This window comes from Carcharhinus amblyrhynchos, chromosome 9 (genome assembly GCF_965287045.1).
Source record: "Carcharhinus amblyrhynchos chromosome 9, sCarAmb.v2.hapA, whole genome shotgun sequence".
NCBI lineage: Eukaryota > Metazoa > Chordata > Chondrichthyes > Carcharhiniformes > Carcharhinidae > Carcharhinus > Carcharhinus amblyrhynchos.
In genome coordinates this window covers 37,747,561-37,766,551 of record NC_137332.1, presented here as the reverse complement: position 1 = coordinate 37,766,551, position 18,991 = coordinate 37,747,561, and the positions used below count along the sequence as shown (strand labels likewise).

At 41.5% G+C, this 18,991-nt stretch overlaps 1 protein-coding gene across 2 annotated transcripts in view; it reads left to right on the top strand.

Annotated features, from left to right (window-relative positions):
- The first annotated feature begins 1,661 nt into the window (after positions 1 to 1,661).
- Positions 1,662 to 18,991, top strand: part of osbpl9 (oxysterol binding protein-like 9) — a 218,719-nt gene continuing 201,389 nt past the window's right edge. For both annotated transcript variants that reach the window (XM_080195474.1, XM_080195473.1), the window contains exon 1: positions 1,662 to 2,038. In XM_080195474.1, the coding sequence (XP_080051600.1) occupies positions 1,928 to 2,038 (111 nt within the window). In that variant the 5' untranslated portion in view covers positions 1,662 to 1,927. The remainder of the gene's footprint in view (positions 2,039 to 18,991) is intronic.

Sequence of the window (18,991 nt, the reverse complement as noted above, 5' to 3'; positions counted from 1 at the left end):
TTCCAGCCTCCCGGAATGCCTAGGATCCACTACAGTTCGCTGACACCACAACAAGTCCACAGCAGATGCTATCTCCTTGGCCCTGCACTCAACCCTGGAACACCTAGATAACAAAAACATCTATGTCAGAGTCCTATTTATTGCCTACAGCTCAGCTTTCAACACCATTATACCCAAGAAACTCATCTCCAAACTCCGTGGTCTGGGCCTCAGCTCCTCTCTCTGGGACTGGATCCTGAACTTCCTAACTCATAGACCACAATCAGTAAAGATAGGCAACAACAACTCCTCCATGATCATCCACAAGACCTGTGCCCCATAAGGTTGTGTTCTCAGTCCCCTACTGTACTCCTTATACACCTATGGCCAAATTCCCCACCAAATCGATTTTCAAATTTGCTTACACTACAGTAGTGGGTGGATCTCAAATAACAATGAGATAGAGTACAAGAATGAGATAGAGAATCTGGTGAACTGGTACAATGACAATAATCGCTCCCTCAATGTCAACAAAACGAAGGAGATTGTCATCAACTTCAGGAAGTGTAGTGGAGAACATGCCCCTGTCTACATCAATGGGGACGAAGTAGAAAGAGTCGAGAGCTCCAAGTTTTTAGGTGTCCAGATCACCAACAACCTGTTGTGGTCCCCCCATACTGACACTATGGTTAAGAAGGCCACCAATGCTTTGACTTTCTCAGAAGACTAAGGAAATTTGGCATTTCAGCTACGACTCTAACCGCCTTTTACAGATGCACCATAGAAAGCATTCTTTCTGGTTGTATCACAGCTTGATATGGCTCCCACTCTGCCCAAGTCTGCAAGAAACTACAAAGGATTGTGAATGTTGCCCAATCCATCACGCAAACCAGCCAGGACCCCACGCACCCCGGACATTCTCTCTTCCACCTTCTTCTGTCAGGAAGAAGATACAAAAATCTGAGGTCACATACCAAGTGACTCAAGAACAGCTTCTGCCCTGCTGTCATTAAGTTGATCTTTCTCTACACCCTCACTATGACTGTAACTACATTCTGCACTCTCTCATTTCCTTCTCTATGAATGGTATGTTTTGTCTGTGTAGTGCACAAGGAACAATCCTTTTCACTCGATGCTATTACATGTGACAATAAATCAAATTAAAATGTCTTACAATCTGAAATTTTAAATATTCAATTATTATGCACTATTTATCTAGTCTCATATCTTAACCCATATCCCACGAATGAATAAAAGTCTTGAAGCACAATTCTTGCTTCCAAAATTGTTGAGAAGATAAAGTGAGTACAGTTTTCTTGTATATAGCTGTTGAGGTGACTATTTAGATTTTGAAATTGTAGTAACAGAACTGATTTCTTGTGGTTGAGTGGCTCAAACGGATTTGTTTCAGCGCAGGTCTGATAAGAGGGTATAAATCGGCAAATCTACTCCACCCTAAGGTGATGGAAGTTTTGTGGAAAAAATACCGCGGTGCTGAAAATCTGCAATAAAAAACCGATAATAATGGAGACACTCAGCAGGACTGGTGACATAATTTGTTTCGGGTCAGGGACCTTAATTAACTCCGAACCATGGACCTGAAACATTATAAATATAGGCTCCGCCTTTGAACTCGGTGTGAGTGGATGGATGGGGTTGGAAGGAGTTGAAATATCGGCCAAATTGGCTCCGCTCTCCTCACGGAAGTTTGTCGAGTCCAGAGGTTAAAACGCCGGCGATGTGTTTAATCGTAAAATGAGTGGCGTGGAAAGAGATCAACAGGGACAAAGGTTGAGCCTCCCTGAGCGTAGACGAGGTTACAAAGTGATAAGGGTGTGAACCTGGCTGAGCCAGGATAAATTCGCAGTCTCCTCCCCACAGCCCCACTTGTCTATCCAGTCAGCGAGCAGCGCTGACGTAGTGCTGGGTTTGTTTTCATTCCCTGAAGATGGCGTCCATCATGGAAGGGCCGCTCAGCAAGTGGACCAACGTCATGAAAGGATGGCAGTACCGCTGGTTCGTGCTGGACTACAACGCCGGTTTACTCTCTTACTACACGGTGAGTGCATGCAGCTGGCATGGCGGGCCGGAGCTCTGAGCGGGGCTGGGGTATTGCGCACTCCGTCGGAGCTGTTCTCTTTTTTTCCCCTCTCTCTCATTATCTCCCCCCACCCCCCTTTCACGGAGGGCGACATACAAACTTGATCGCGGCCGGAGAAAGGCCCTGCCTATCGTGGGCTGGGCTTAGTAATGTGTGTGAGAGACAACGGAACGGACCAATGGGCTTTCAGCCTTTGGCAAGTCGGCCTGCCAATCGAATGGCGGCGGCCAATCGGTACGGGGCAGGAAGGCGGGACTCTAGGTTGAAGGGTCAAGTGTTAGCAGGTTAGATTGGCTGGGGCTGTGGTAACGGTGGTGCCTGAGTGGTGGTAGGTTTGTCAGATAGTGATAGACTCTTTCCCCGAGTGAGCGATGCTCTGTTGCAGAGCTTGGGTAACGAAACACACAACCCAAAAAGGGATTTTGGTGATTGATTATTTTCAAGAGTGCGTGGACTGCATTACGCATCTTGATATGAGGTAGAGATAAGTGGCTTCGTCAGATATCACACGGACCCAGTACCTATCCTAAAATGTTTGCTGAACCTCGCTTCCTTTGTTTTTCCGAGCGCATATCAACTGGGTTGAGGCATCTCCGAGAACAGAGGCAAAAATTGATAATTGTTCACGAAAGCATTGTGTGTTTGTAGGAATCCACCGATATTTATTTTAGCGATAACCTCATTTGCAAGTTGCCTGGCGAGAATCAGATTGTTTGAGGAAAAAATCCACACACCTTCTGAAAGGTTAAACAAAAGAGGTTTTTTACTTATGGGATCCAGCAGAACTAGGCATTACTTTTGTTCATACACAAATATTTTAGTATTTTCTAATATAAATACGTTACTGGAACTTAAAGGGTCAAGAAATGATGCTATATTAGTCTCAGTTAAAATTATTACTCTATGCCCCACTTATTATTGGCTAGCGATGACAGGCTGATTTTCTATTTCTCAGCTTTATGATCTTATCTGGTTCAGGGTGAACGTCAATGATCACTCAATTTCTCTTCCCATGTGGAGAAGCAAGGCACTGCTTTTTGGGCTGCAGTTTAATTGAGTGCACATTTGCACACGGTACACATCTATCTAATGATTTTAAAAATGACTCATTTGCAAATTGAGGTACATTATCAATAGATGGAACAATGAATGCAGTTTTGTGCAATTAAATTAGATTTGTATTAGGTGACAACGTCAAAAAAATCCTTGGTAACCCCCAAATACATGCAGATAAATAGTCTTAAAGCAACCTGTGCAATGTGACTGTAACATCTGTCAAGTCGGAACAAAAGGAACAGTCAGATAAAGGAACACATTTCTGCCAGAATGTGGCCAAAAACCTGGTCTTCTAAGAGAGATGCAGCAAAAGTTAGAATAGTAAGGACATTTAGTGAAATCTTGTGATTGGAAACATTGGAGTTGGAGTCTCGCAAATGCAACAGCAGGTGCTGAACAGCTTTCAAGCTAAACCAACCCGCACCTGTAATGGCAGTTCTCTGATTACCTGAACCCAGCTCCTCCACAGTCAACAATATGTTCCCATGGCCATGGATCATATCTCAGAGAAGGCATTCATTTCCTTTCATGGAGCAATAATTAAAGTATCATAAACTATACTCATGCACACTATTTCCACTTCACAGTAATTACTTATTCCATAGGATCATAAGACATAGGAGCAGAATTGGGCCATTGAGTGTGCTGTGCCATTCAATCATGGCTGATTCTTTTTTCCCCTCTCATCCCCATTCTCCTGCCTTTTCCTCATAACCCCTGATCCCCTTATTAATCAAGAACCTATCTAGCTCTGTCTTAAAGACAATGACCTGGTCTCCACAACCTTCTGCAGCAAAGAGTTCTACAGGTTAATCACTCTATAATCTGTGTTCTAAAGGATCATCCCTTTAGCGTGAGTTGTGCCCTCTGGTTCTAGTTTTTCCTACTAGTGGAAACATCCTCTCCACATCCACTCTATCCAGGCCTCACGGTATCCGGTAAGTTTCAATAAGATCCCCCTTCATCCTTCTAAACTCTGAGTACAGACTCAGAGTCCTCAACTGTTCCTCATATGATAAGGTCTTCATTCCAGGGATCATACTTGTAAATCTCCTCTGGACCCTTTCCAAGGCCAGCGCATCCTTCCTTAGACATGGGACCCAGAACTGCTCACAATACTTCAAATGGGATCTGACCAGAGGCTTATACAGCCTCAGAAGTACATCCCTGCTCTTGTATTCTAGGCCCCTCGACATGAATGCTAGCATTGCATTTGCCTTCCTAACTGCCGAATGAACCTGTATGTTAACCTTAAGAGAATCTTGAGCAATGACTCCCAAATCTTTGTTTCTGATTTCCTAATCATTTTCCCATTTAGAAAATAGTCTATGCCTTCATTCCTCCTTCCAAAGTGCATAACCTCACACTTTTCCACATTGTATTCCATCTGCTACTTCTTTGTCCACTCTCCTAACCTGTCCAAGTCCTTCTGCAGCCCCCTGCTTCCTCAATACTACCTGTCCCTCTAAATTCTATAAGAAAGAAGCATTTGCATTTCCAACAAAGCTCTTAGCAATAATCCTTTGATCTTGCTTAAAACTCTTTCATAAATATTAATCATTGGATCTCCCAGCAAATACATAAATACTCCTGGTGTCTCCCTCATGAAATTCTGGCATTCTGAAGGGACACCAAATGAAACAGTTTACATTTTGAGATCAGATTCTCAATTTGATTTTCCCCAACCTTCTGATGTGAATTAGCGTGAGCCTGATCAAAGTAAGCATGATGAATGGGCAAAATTTAGAGTTGCATGTTACTTTTGTGAGTTTGTGTTGGTGATTTGGTTTATTATTGTCACATGTATTAACATACAGTGAAAAGTATTGTTTCTTGTGTACTATACAGACAAAACATATCCTTCATAGAGAAGGAAATGAGAGAATGCAGAATGTGGTGTTGCAGTTATAGCTAGGGTGTAGAGAAAGATCAACTTAATGCAAGGTAAGTCCACTCAAAAGTCTAATGGCAGCAAGGGAGAAGCTGTTATTGAGTTGGTTGGCACCTAACTTCAGACTTTTGTATCATTTTCTGATGGAAGAAAGTGGAAGAGAGAATATCTCGGTAGTGTGGGATCCTTAATTATGCTGGTTGCTTTGCTGAGGCAGTGGGAAATGTAGACAGTTAATAGATGGGAGGCTGGTTTGTGTGATAGATTGGGATACATTCTCGACTTTTTATAGTTCCTTCTGATCTTGGGCAGAGCAGGAGCCATACCAAGCTGTGATACAACCAGAAAGAATCCTTTCTATGGTGCACCTGTAAAAGGTGGGGAGAGTCATAGCTGACATGCCAAATTTCCTTAGTCTTCTGAGAAAGTAGAGGCGTTGGTGGACTTTCTTAATTATAGTGTTGGCATTGGGGGGGAAAACCAGGACAGGTTGGTGATCTGGACACCTAAAAACATGAAGCTCTCGACCCTTTCTACTTTGTCCTTGTTAATTAGACAGGGGCACGTTCTGCTTTACGCTTCCTGAAGTCGATGACAATCGCCTTTGTTTTGTTGACAGAGGTGAGATTATTGTTGCCACGCCAGTTCATCAGATTATCTCAGTCCTGTGCTCTGTATAATTGTTGGAGATCCAACCCACCACAGTGGTGTTGTCAGCAAACTTGAAAATTGAATTGGAGGGGAATTTGGCCACAGTCATAAGTGAATGAGCAGTATATTAGGGGGCTGAGAACACAGCCTTGTGGGACACAGATATTGAGGATGATCATGGAGTTGTTGTTGCCTAACCTTATGGATTGTGAGTTAGGAACTTTGGGATCCAGTCCCAGAGGGAGGAGCCATGGAGTTTGGAGATGAATTTTGTGGCAATAATAGTGTTGAAGGCTGAGCTAGAGTCAATAAATAAAAGTACATGTACTTTTCCTCTCCTACCCTTAAAATAATTTTGGGAGAGGGGAGCGTTTAAATTATGTTCCTAACTGCATATAAATTTCAATGTTCAGCCGTTGTGCTGCTGCAATAAATGATATATGTGAAGAATGATTCCACCATTTATGATGGGCCTAAAAAGGCATTGAAGCTGGAACTAGGAGTTATGCTGGTATGAGAGAAGACACAACGACTATTGGGCAGCGAGAAGTGGATTCAGAAGCCAGTCCTGCAGTCAAGAAAATGCCACGGAGGAGGAAGAATGGTCAACAGTGTAGAACGCAGCAATCATTGAGAAATCAGAGTTTACAGTACCCAAAGACCATTCAGCATATAATGGCTATGCCAGAGCCTGTTCTAGCTGCTTTAACTGAAGTTGTCTATTTTGTTTTCTTGCTCTTTCAATTGTTTATTCAGTTCTTTGTTCCAGATTCATTTTTTCCCAGTGGTAATTCTAATTACTAAATCATTTTCATACTTTTACTGAAATTTAAAAAATATTTTCAAGTGTTTCCATATAATTAACATTAGATACCAGGTGCAAGTCTAATAAATCTTCATTGTACTTTTTTGGCTTTACTCTCTTGTATAATATGCCAAAGCAACATGAGATATTCCAGTTGTGGCCTAACCAACATTGTAGACAAAGTCTTCATCACTTTTTCTATTTAATGCACCTCTTATAAAATTTGGAATACCATTTACCTTTTTTATGGACCTTTTTAAAAAGTCATGATTCTATACCATATATCTTTCAATTCACCCATTTTGTGAAGATACTAAACAGTTGGATTATCCTTTCACTTTTGTTTCCAAAGCCTGTTGTGAAAGGAGAGGTTCCTATCTCTAATTTATTCTTGAAATCAGTAGTGTTCTAACATTGAAAATCAGGTATGGCAAAATAATTCAATGTCCTGTACATGTAATAAATAGTACCTAAACATTCTGTCATGATCTGGGTAGAGGCAAGTAACTTTGTTTTTGGAAATCCAAAAACCCAAAATGAAACACAAGGTTCACTGCTTAAACAAAATAATTTTACTGCAAAAAAAACCCCCAAAAAACATGAATACTAATAACAACACTATCTTGATTAGTCAGATACGTTAAAAGATATGTAAAAAAAAAATACAGTTACCTATGCTCTAAAACAGATTTTCTTCTTTGGGCAGCACAGTGGTTAGTACTGGTGCCTCACAGTGCCAAGGACCCAGGTCCAATTCCCAGCTTGGGTCACTGCGCAGAGTCTGCACGTTCTTTCTGTTTCTGCACGAGTTTCCTCTGGATGCTCTGGTTTCCTCCCACAGCGTTAGGTGCAATAGCCATGCTAAATTCTCTGTGTATCTGAACAGGTGCCAGAGTGTGGTGATTAGGGGATTTTCACAGTAATGTCATTGCAGTATTAATGTAAGCCTGCTTGTGACAATAATAAATAAACTAAAAAGGCTTGACTTATACCCCAGAGAAACTCAAGTGAGATACATCTCAAAATTAGAAGGTTAACCACTGCCTGAGTACTGTTTTAAAGATTTGTATAAGTGTTGAGATTTCATAGGCCTGTTTACTTCTGGCAAGATTGTTCCTTTATACCAACTGATCAATACTGGCATTGCTAGCATCTTGAACATAGCCATCTCTGGTCAAAATTTTCTTGCTTCTAAATGTTTTTAACTCCACAGTATGGCATCTAGAATTGTATGCTCTCCTCTCAGCTTGGCCAGATGTTAAACTGGCCTGCCTGCTTTTGCAGGTGTTTGCATTTATACTCTGATTCCTCTTTGATTCTGTCCTCTGTGTATTTGGGCTGTCTGCATCTCTCGCATTCCGCAACACTTAAAATTGGCATCTGTATACTTTCACTTTTCTCTTTCAATTAGAACCATAGAATCCCTGCAGTGCAGAAAGGCCATACGGCCAATTGAGTGTGCACTCTCTGAAAGAACATCCCACCCAAACCTCCCCTTCACCTGATCCCCATAACCAAACACATGGCTAATCTACCTAAACTGCACACTTCTGGGAACTGTGGGAGGAAGTCCATGATGTGGAGATGGTGGCGCTGGACTGGGGTAAACACAGTAAGAAGTCACTCAACACCAGGTTAAAGTCCAACCAGTTTAGTTGATAGTAAACCCACAAGCTTGTAAACCTGAAAGCTTGTGGGTTTACTATCAAATGAACTGGTTGGATTTTAACCTGGTGTTGTGAGACTTCTTATGGAGGAAATCCAGGCAGACACTGGGAGAATATGGCCCTCCCCCATACACGCGTGCATGCGCACACACCGAAGTAAGCTGTTTCCTGATGATAGGGCTGTTTACACCTGATTTTGTCTGAATACCTGTCAATCTTGTTACAGGTAAAAGTCACATCTCATCATCCCCTTTTAATAACTGAGATTGTGCTTGAATATAATCTTTAGTTGCTGAAATCTGCAAGTGTAAATACCAACCTTCCAATGATTTTGAACTGCTCATGACTAAGATAATTGAATATTTTGAGATGTTCATAACTCATAATACTAGTACAATTCTATCCTGAGGTGGCCTGGATAGATTTGCATTTCATGACAGGTGTTGAAACTTTATAATTTTCCATCCTCTCACACTGCAGTTACATTGCTGCTTAGTGGTATGATGCAGACATGATTCATTAATGCAAAAGATTTTTGGACTGTTTTGGCTTCAGTCACTAATTTTCAGACCTTTGTGTGTATTCGTCATCTGTCTTAACCCTGATTTAAGAATTTAATTTTTATCACTTATAACTTTAATGTCTTATTTTTCCATTGGCTGGTACAAATCCCCTACTTTATCATATGAGTGAAACTATTGCTATTCTACCAAGTGAAACTTTAATTATAAGTCTGTGTGTGATTTGATTCAATCTGTACCAGTCAATCTCCTGCCTGTCTCCCATCGTCCATTCTCCAAGTTTTATCCCAACCAAAACTGCAGACTGAGTCTTGACTTGCACCAAGTTCATTTCACCCATCAACCCTGTGCTTATTAATCTACATTGATTCTCAGTACAACAACAACGTTTAAAATTTTTGCTTTTCCAAATCTCTCTGTAACCATCCCACCATGTCTGTAATCTTCTGCAACCCTCCAAGAAGTCACATTTCTCCAATTTTGACCTCAACTCTTTTTGTTACCACCATTGATAGCTGGGCCTTTTGCTATCCAGATCTTAAACTCATTACCCAAGTATTGGTCTGAAGTAGGTGTTAATAACAGAATAAAGATCAGTTCTTTCTGAGAGTAAAACATGGGAACAAGGTGTAGATCGTATCTTGTTATCAACTCATTATTCTGTCTCTTCAAAAAGGAAAGTTTTTTAAGATCATTTTAACTCCTTACATTTAATTACAACTTTATTAATATTATCTGTTTTCTGAATGTAGTAGTTTCATTGGAATTTTTTTCAATAAGTTCCACCGTCTTGCATAATGATTCCCTTTGGTTAATGCAACTTCACAACAGTACAGCTGAGATAGAGATTTCTAATGGGGCACCAAATATCAATAATCCTCTACAATTTGCACTTGCATTGAAATAATTATTCTTTCAAATACTTTGTGGCAGATATTAAAATCAGTTAAAAGACTAACATTACTAATGACAGTTTGAGCAACTGTAGCTGATATGGTTAATTTAGAACAATTGTCTACTAAAATGTGTACATTCTGTGTTCAAATTTCAAAGAATTTTCAACAAAATGAACATTTGTTTATCAGAAAGTAATTAGCCTAGTAATGGGAGAAGTATCATTAAAACGTACAAGAGGGTGGAAAGAGGTAACAAAATCCCACTGTTTAATCGTAGAAACCCCACAGTACAGAAAGAGGTCATTCAGCCTATCGAGTCAGCACAACAACAATCCCACCTAGGCCTTATCCCCGTAACCCCACATTTTTACCCTGCTAATCCCTCTAATCCAAACATTCTGGGACACTGGGGAGGGGGGGGTGGTGCAATTTAGCATGGCCAGTGCATCTAACCTGCTCATCTTTGGACTGTGGGAGGAAACCCATGCAGACACCAGGAGAACGTGCAAACTCCACACAGACAGTGACCCAAGTTGAGAATTGAACCCAGGGGTCCCTTTTAACTGTTGTGGTTTAGTGTACCTTTTTGGTACAGGTTATTCCAGAAGTCTGATCTGTAAGACCTGGTAGAATCAATTTTTTTGTAAAGAATTCAAAAGATGCAAGACCAATGTTACATTTACATTTTAAGCTATGTTGTAATGACTAGCTAAATATCTGCTTTCTGTATAATTTTACGTGTTGTTAAATATTAACAGCTTACCAAATAAGTATTTGTTGACATCCATTGCTATTACACAAACCTATATACTCTAAGAAATGCATCTTCACCATTTTTAATTTTATAAACTAACGAAGTCAGGCCTTTTTGTTATCCTTTCCCAATTTTTCTTTTAGATTTCCCCCGATGAGACAAATGTGAATAGAATTGAAAACCGTATAAAATAAAAATCACAATTGCCTTTGTAGAAGGTTAGGACTCAACTTGAATACTGCTCGCAGTTTTAGTTTCTTCACATTATGGGTGTTATAAAGTTCCTGGAAATATTTTGGGCGTGACCATGGGAGGTTGATACTGAACTTGAACTCTTTTTGTCAGTGCAATAGATTTTGACTTTTACTCTAGAAGCACATGGATTTGGGGAAAACTGATTGAAAACTTTTAAGATAAGGAAGGGACTGGACTTTGAGGTAGTGTGGCAGAATCGGCAGACATGTATTTTTTTTTCACTTGTTCATAGGATGCTGCATCCCTGGCAAGGCTGACTTGCATTGTTCATAACTTGTATAATCATAGTACTAGATTAGATATCAGGAGGTATAGTAGCCAGTCCTTTAGCTACCTCACATTTAACTTCAAAGGTGATAGTGAAAATCATTGTGCAAGGCCTTCGCTCTGTAAGAAACAGAAGAGGGTGGTTTAAAAGTGACAGATGATCTGAGGAATCAGACTTCAGTCACTTGGGGTCGAATCCTGTAACTGGTCCTACATAAGCTCAAAGGCAAAAAAACCTGTTAAAATGCTCAATTTTCAGAATTTAGCCAAACTCTCCCTTCCCAGCATTTCGTGGGATCTTTATAACCTGACACAGGGTGCAATGTCACTGGCTGTTCATACCCTGCTTCTGCTGCAGCGAGGATGGATAATTTAGCACCCAGCCAAATCTTCATTCACTGCAGTGGGGCCAGAAAATCCCACTGGCATGAGCAGAAATAAGATTCCAGCCACACACACCAAATGAGTCAGTTTTTCAGTATACTAGTTATTCGTAGAATCTGTACAGTGCAGAAGGAAGCCATTCAGCCCATTTGAGCCTGCACCAACAACAGTCCCACCCAAGCCCTATCCCTGTAACTCCATGTATTTACCCTGCTAATCCCCCTGACATTGAGGCAATTTAATATGGCCAATCAGCCTAACCTGCAAATTTTTGAGACTGCTAAAGAAGCCATCAGACCATGCAGTTGAGATATATGTATGTCCACAAACTGTGAATGTACTCCCACATTTATTGGAAGTGCTAATCCCATAGAGCCATTTGATTAGAGTGAAACCTAGCTGATATGATGACTAGGATCTTCCTCCATCAAAATCATCTTCATATGTTAATAGTCTAATCATGAACCAAGATATAAAATTGTTACAATGTACAAGGAGAGACAGATCATTGCTATGGCTGTTTTTTTGGGTGGTTTTAAGAAATGTATGTTTAGCAGTAAGAGTAGTAGTGATAGCAGACAGCAGTAACAGCCATATCAGACAAAAGTGAAACAGCAATGGCAGCACTGCGCAATATAGTGGTTTCAAAAAATACATTTAATAAGTTAATTGAATGAACTAAAATGGGACAACTATGCTCAAGGAGCAGCTGGAACAGAAGCAGCAATTCGAGGGTTAACAATGAGTGCAGTTTTGAAGTTGTGGGAAGTTTTTTATTTATACTTGGGTGTTGCTGGCAAGTCAGCATTTATTGACCATCCCTAGTTGCCCTTGAGAAGGTATGGTAAGCTGCTGCCTTGAAACGCTGCAGTCCAGGTGCTGTGGGTTGATCCACAATGCTGTTAGAGGGAATTTCAGGATTTTGATCCAGTGACTGAAGGAACAGCGATTTTATTTCCAAATCAGCTTGGAGGGGAACTTGGAGGTGGTGGTGTTTCCATATATCTGCTACCCTTGTCTTTCTAGATGGAAGTGGTTGTGGATTTGGAAGGTGCTGTCTAAGGATCTTTTCGTGAATTTCTGAAGTGCATCTTGGAGATAGTAACAGCACTGTGTACTGAGCATTGGCACAATATCCACTCTCTCTCCACCACCAATCAAGCGGGCTGCTTTGACCTGGATGGTGTCAAGCTGTTGAGTGTTGTTGCAGCTGCACCCATCCACGTAAGTGGGAATTATTCCATCATACTTTCTATGTGCCTTATAGATAGTGGATAGGTTTTGAGGAGTGAGTTCCTTGCCGCAGTATTCCTACCCTCTGACCTGCTCCTGCAGCCACTGTTTGTGTGGCGAGTTCAGTTGAGTTTCTGGTCAATGGTAACCCCAAGGATGTTGACAGTGGGGGATTTAGTGATGGTAACACTATTGAATGTAAAGGGGTGGTGATTAAAATGTCTCTTATTGGTGATGGTCATTTCCTGGCATTTGTGTGGCATGAATATTACTTGCCATTTGTCAGCCTAAGCCTGAATGTTGTCCAAATCTTGTTGCATTTAAACATTGACTTCTTCAGTATCTGAGGAGTTGTGAATAGTACTGAACTTTGTGTAATCATTGGTGAACATCCCCACTTCTGACCTTTGAGAGACTCCCCGTCCAAACAATCACGACCATCTTCCCATGTGTCAGGTATGACTGCAACCAGTGGAGAGTTTGCCTGTTGATTACATAAGAACATAAGAAATAGGAGCAGGAGTAGGCCATCTAGCCCTTCAAGCCTGCCCCGCCATTCAATAAGATCATGGCTGATCTGAAGTGGATCAGTTCCACTTTCCCGCTTTCTCCCCATAACCCTTAATTCCCTTGTATGTGAAAAACCTATCTACCCGTGTCTTAAATATATTTAGCGAGGTAGCCTCCACCACTCCAGAGATTCACCAACCTTTGAGTGAAGAAGTTCCAGCTGTGCTCTCTGGTCCTGCTATCCTTTCTGAGCAGGAAGAATCTCTGTACCTCTACCCTATCCATCCCTTTCATTATCTTATACGTCTCTATAAGATCCCCCCTCATCCTTCTAAACTCCAATGAGTACAGACTGAGTCTATTTAGTCTCTCTTCATAGTCTAACCCCCTCATCTCCGGTATCAGCCTAGTGAACCTCCTCTGCACTCCCTCCAAGGCCAAAATATCCTTGCACAATTGCGGTGACCAAAACTGCACACAGTACTCCAGCTGTGGCCATTACAGTTTTGCTAAGGCTGCTTGATGCCTAACTTTGTTGAATATGGCCTTGATGGCAAAGTCTGTAAGTCTCATCTCTCCTCTGGAATTCAGTTTTTTGTCCATGCTTGAACCGAGGCTGTCATGAGGTCAGGAGCTCAGTGACCCTGGTGAAACCCAAACTGGGTGTCACTGAGCAGGTGCTGCTTGACAGCACTGTTGATGACCCCTTCCACCACTTTTTACTGACTGAGTAGACTGAGGTGGTAATTGGCTAGGTGGGATTTGTCCTGCTTTTTGTGTATAGTAAATATCTGGGCAATTTTTCACATTGTCAGTTAGATCCAGTGTTGCAACTGTACAGGAGGAGCTTGGTTAGCGGCAAGCTCTGGAGTATGAGTCTTCAGTACTATTGGATGAATGTTGTCAGAGTCCAATGCCTTTGCAGTATCCAGTGCCTCCAACTGTTACTTGATATCATGTGAAGTGAATATGATTCTAATATAACTTAAAGGGAGCAAGATACTAAGGTTTGTAAATTGTAGCGGCTTTATCAATGTTACAGTAAATCATTAAAAAGAAGAGTTAGTGAGTGACCACCATTTTCTTCACTTGGATGAGTTCAGACTAAAAAAAGTTAGGAGTAAGAGGGGAGGTGAAAGTTTTTTTCCACAGCTTGTGCAGATTTACAGAAAATATCCAATTGGAGCTGGATAATATTCTGGAAATAGCAGGTCAGACAGCATCTGTAGAGAGAAAGAAATGAAGCTAACTTTTCAGACTAATGACCTTTTGTGAGAAGAGGAAAGAAGTGAAAGGGTGGCACATTGGTTAGCACTGCTGCCTCACTGCACCAGGGACCCAGGTTGAATTCTGGCCTCGGGTCACTATCTGTATGGAGTTTGCCCATTCTCCCTGTGTCTGCATGTGTTTCCTTCCAAGTTCAAAATGTGCAGTTTGGCCATGCTAAATTGACCCTTAGTGTCAGGGGGAGTAGTAGGGTAAATATGTGGGGTTACAGGAATAGGGTCTGGGTGACATTGTATTGGGAGCAGACTTGATGGGCTGAATGGCCTCCTTCTGCACTGCAGTGATTCTGAGACATAATTGGATGACATCCTGGTTGTGGCTGATATCACAGTGTAGGTGGAATGTTGTGCATTGTGACTCATGGTCATTGTAGTCTCATTGAACTTTGTTTTTTTTTAATTGCTCTGGAGAGGAGTTAATTCTAATTCAATGATATACCCAATGGACCAACTGATTCATCACTGTCTGTCATTTTTGTCACTCCAAAAATTTGCAAATTCTGACTGTTCCTGTATATTTTTGTATGCAGAAAGCAAGTATACAAGATAAAATATAATTTTTGTTTACTTTTATATTACTTCAGTTTTCTTTCTCCTGTTTCACTTTATTGTTTGGTTTCCATGACATTTCTTTTTAACCCAATATTTTTGTTACTTTTTGTTCCCTATGTTATTTTATTGTTTTCCATTTTTCTATCACTGTTTGCTAATTTGATTATAGTAAGATTGTCTACAACAAAACGGCTTTGCTGTACATATACTCAGAAAATGAGCAATGTTGCAATTTTCTTGAGAATCCAAATGATATTATGTACAGGTCTCCTGATAAAGCAATTAATATGGCTCATGTGTTGAAAACCTGCCTGTGTGTACAGTTGAAAAAGAGGTGGAATCAAATGTTGATGGAATAGTTTGGAAAGGCAAACTGACTTGAAGGAGATGCTGGATTGTGGTGCACTATTAATCCTTGCTAATCTGCTACATTTGACATGATTCATTATACCACCCAACTCCAATGATTTTCTCGTCATCATGGAATCCTACAGTGCAGAAGGAGGTCTTTTTGGCTTATTGAGTCTTCACTGACAAACAAACCCACCCAGGCCCTATCCTGTGATCTCACGTATTTAGTCTGCTAATCCCCTGACACTACGGCCATGCTAAATTGCCCTATCAACCTAACCCATCCACCATCCAGAACACTCAGAGGAAACCCATGTAAACGCAATGCAAACTGCACATAGTCACCCGAGGTCAGAATTGACCTCAGGTTCCTGGTGCTATAAGGCAGCAGTGCTAATCACCGTGCCACCCATTAAGGGCTCCTCCTGCTCTCCAAAGCCCATCAAAAACTTTTTAGTTGCCTTTGTTTTTTTCTTGAGGCATAAAGTGAATAAGTAAATGGGTTATGCTAAACCACAAACTTTGGTTAGACATCAGCAGCTGAAGTATTGGGTACAGTATGAACATTTGGTAGACTCAGTGCTGTGGTAGGTATTCACTGTCCTCCCAAAAGCCCCACAAGAAAGGGGAGTGTACAATGAATGTGGTACCTTAAAGAAAAGCTCCATTAACATACTGGCATGTTTCTTCCATGCTCCATTAGCTTTCAGCTTTGTCCCTGAGTTAGAATACCAACATGTTGATACTTCAGTCATAAAATTGCCTCGGTTAGTTACAGGGCTTTTAGTGGGATTTGATGTGTACAATAATGTTGATACTTGAGGAAAATTGCAGTAAAGCCAGTGGCACAATAGCTACAATATCAAGAGTGCTAGGAACATAATAACTTTGTATTAGGGTGCCATTTCATCTATTACATTTGATTGAACTAAATTGGAACTATCATCTTATGGAATGTCAGAAATCCTCAACCATTATAGAAACTGGGAAGAGATTTGATGTGAGAGTTGTCAAATGTGGTCAAAAAGCTAATCACTTGAAGAGAGGTGCTGAGGGCAGCAAACACCATTCTATTTTGCCTTTGTGGATCTCTCAAGACCATTTAACACAGTAATCAGGATGGGCCTCTACTGGATACTAGAGAAAATCTGCTGCCTTCTCCAGCTTTACTGTCTCGTACAGTCCTTCCATAATATGCATGACACCATTTCAGTTTGACAGCTCCATCTGACGATTTTAAGATCAAGCATGGGTGACATAGGGATGTGCTTACTCTTTTGTATCTGGAATATACCTCCACACATAATCAGATAGGAAACTCCTCCACTCATCCATGCTGAAAACCCAGACAAAAGTGTGGCATGTCATGATCAAAGAACATCCCTGCTAGTTGTCCAGATGGAAGACCAGCTCCAAAAGCCCATGCACCATCTGTCCCATGCCTAACACTCTCTTTGAAAACATCCTATCAGGGGAAATTGTATTTATGGGGCAAAGTGTTGTGATTGGACTGAACAACAAACTATTGGAAGCAATCAATGAGTTCTGCTGCCTTGAAACCACAGTGAAAGACAACTTGCCTTTTGACGAAGAGCTTGGCATTGGAATGGAATTCACCAAGTTTGGCTGACTGAAAAATTGGGTTTTTTAAAAAAAAAGCAACAAACTGACCTCCTGGGACCTAGACACTTGAGGCTTGTATTCTCTGCACATTGTTGAATGGCAGTGAAATCTGGACAAATTGCACATACCAAGAAAAAGCATCAAAAATACCATTTCAAAAATACCATCTTTGGCATCACGTTGAAAGACCATGTTATCAGTGAAAACAGTCCTTTTCTAAGGTAAATATGTCAAACACACTAGTGCTAATCAAGCAAAGAGGACTTCACTGGCCTGGACATGTGCACAGCATGGGAAATTTGCTGCATTCCTCAGATATGCTATACGGGGAGGTAGTCTGACCAAAAGAACGGCAGGGTTCCCAACACTCTGATTCAGGAATGCTGTCAAACAAGACATGAAAGCCTCTCACATCAATCATGATAAATAGGAAGCTAGATGAAGGTTGATGCAAATACTGACACCAGCTGTGGGCAGCGATTTGCCACCATGGCAACATATGCCTTCAAAAGCTCCAAAGCAGACACCAGCCGAGCAAACAAGATGTCAGAGATCATTCCACACAACTGACAAGAACTTCGTATTTAGCATTTGTGCAGATTTTGCCATTCTGAACCAGCCTGTGCAGCCATCATAGAAGTGCAGTGGATGATCTCTGATTTCACCGAAGTTGAGGCAGCATTCCCATTGTCACAGATGAAAGGATGCCAGTTCCCATACACCTTTTTGCATGCATCAAAGGAAGGGCTGTACCTTTTTTGGCTTGGCAAGTCAGTCTACACCTCCTGGACTTACAATGCTAGTCCAAATTGAGCAGCAGATTTGAAAACCCATGTTGACTGCTTATTGTTGGGTGAGTTTCCACTTCCTCAGTAAGGAAGTTTGTACTCCACAAAGTCCTCAGGGAGATCTATCAATGGTCCCCTTGGCCCTCATTTCCATCATAACATCCCTCTCTCACCAGCGAGAGGGTCCTTTCTACTGTATAGTGATTGGTCTGAGGTCTGTTGAAGGCGGGGCTGGAGGCAGCATAAACTGAATAGGGGATCTCTGTTTCCAGAGGGAGTGTAGTAGGGTTGCCGATGTGGGTTCCTCCGTGGCCCACTTCTTCAACCTCTATCTCTGAGTCCATACCTTCACTATCTGAGGGGCTAACATGGAATCGGCTTCGAACTGAGGGCTGACAATGGCAGCTGCCATCTTTGCTGCTGATAGTGAGGTTTGCTTGGGCAAGGGCTCTTGGCTCTGAGGTCCCAAATCCTTCTTTTTAAGGTTGAACCCTGGACTTTGACCTTTTTAAGTACTGATCCCATTCTCGCCATTATGATCCAAGTGGGACCAACCCCCAAAGTCTCATGAGAAATGGATGACCAGTTGCAGAATAATTTTTCTTGTTGGGATTCCACCCTACCCACCAAAATTTGGGAAAAGCAGGCTTAATCTAGTATGAAGCCAACATCCCGTTTAACAGCTCTGTTGGGGCAACATCTATGTAGTGTGCTCCTGTAACTGAAAAAATCGTGTCAGTTATTGTTTCTTCATGTCATTTTTGACATTTGAATTGCCAGTTTGTTGACAGCTGGTGATAAGGTGCAGTTTGGACACGTTGGATACCATTGGAGAGCATCTACCATGACTGAAAATTATGGAATCCATAAAGGACCCCACAAAATCCATATGTACCTGCACCTATGGCTTACCAGGCCACTCGCATGGGTATAAAGAGTCTGAGGCAGGGAGTTTTTGGTCATACTGCTTCACCAAGGCTGGGCCACCACATATAACTCTGAGCCAACATTTTCATCGTATACTCCTGGGTGGCCATTATGTAGTTCCATTAATATTGGACTTCTCCAGGCAGAACAATTACTCAGCACCCCCAAAGAATTATCCTGTCCTCAATACTAAGTTCATCTTTCTCAATAAGGTAAGGTTTCATTTCTCCAGAGGGTTGTTCTTGGAATTCATCGTGTGGGCTGATGTGCCCCATTTTAAATGAGGTTGGATCTTTTTGGGTCCACGCCTTCAACTGTGTTGCTGACACTGGCATAGTTTCCCACAAAATGCTGAATCATCACAACTTCTTGCAATACTATTGAAGGAGGCAACTCAGTGCATCAGCATTGGCTATCTGGGTACCAGGGTGGTGTTCTAGAAGATATTTGTAGGCCAGCGCTGTACCCAAGTGGAGGCATGCCCTAATGTGTTG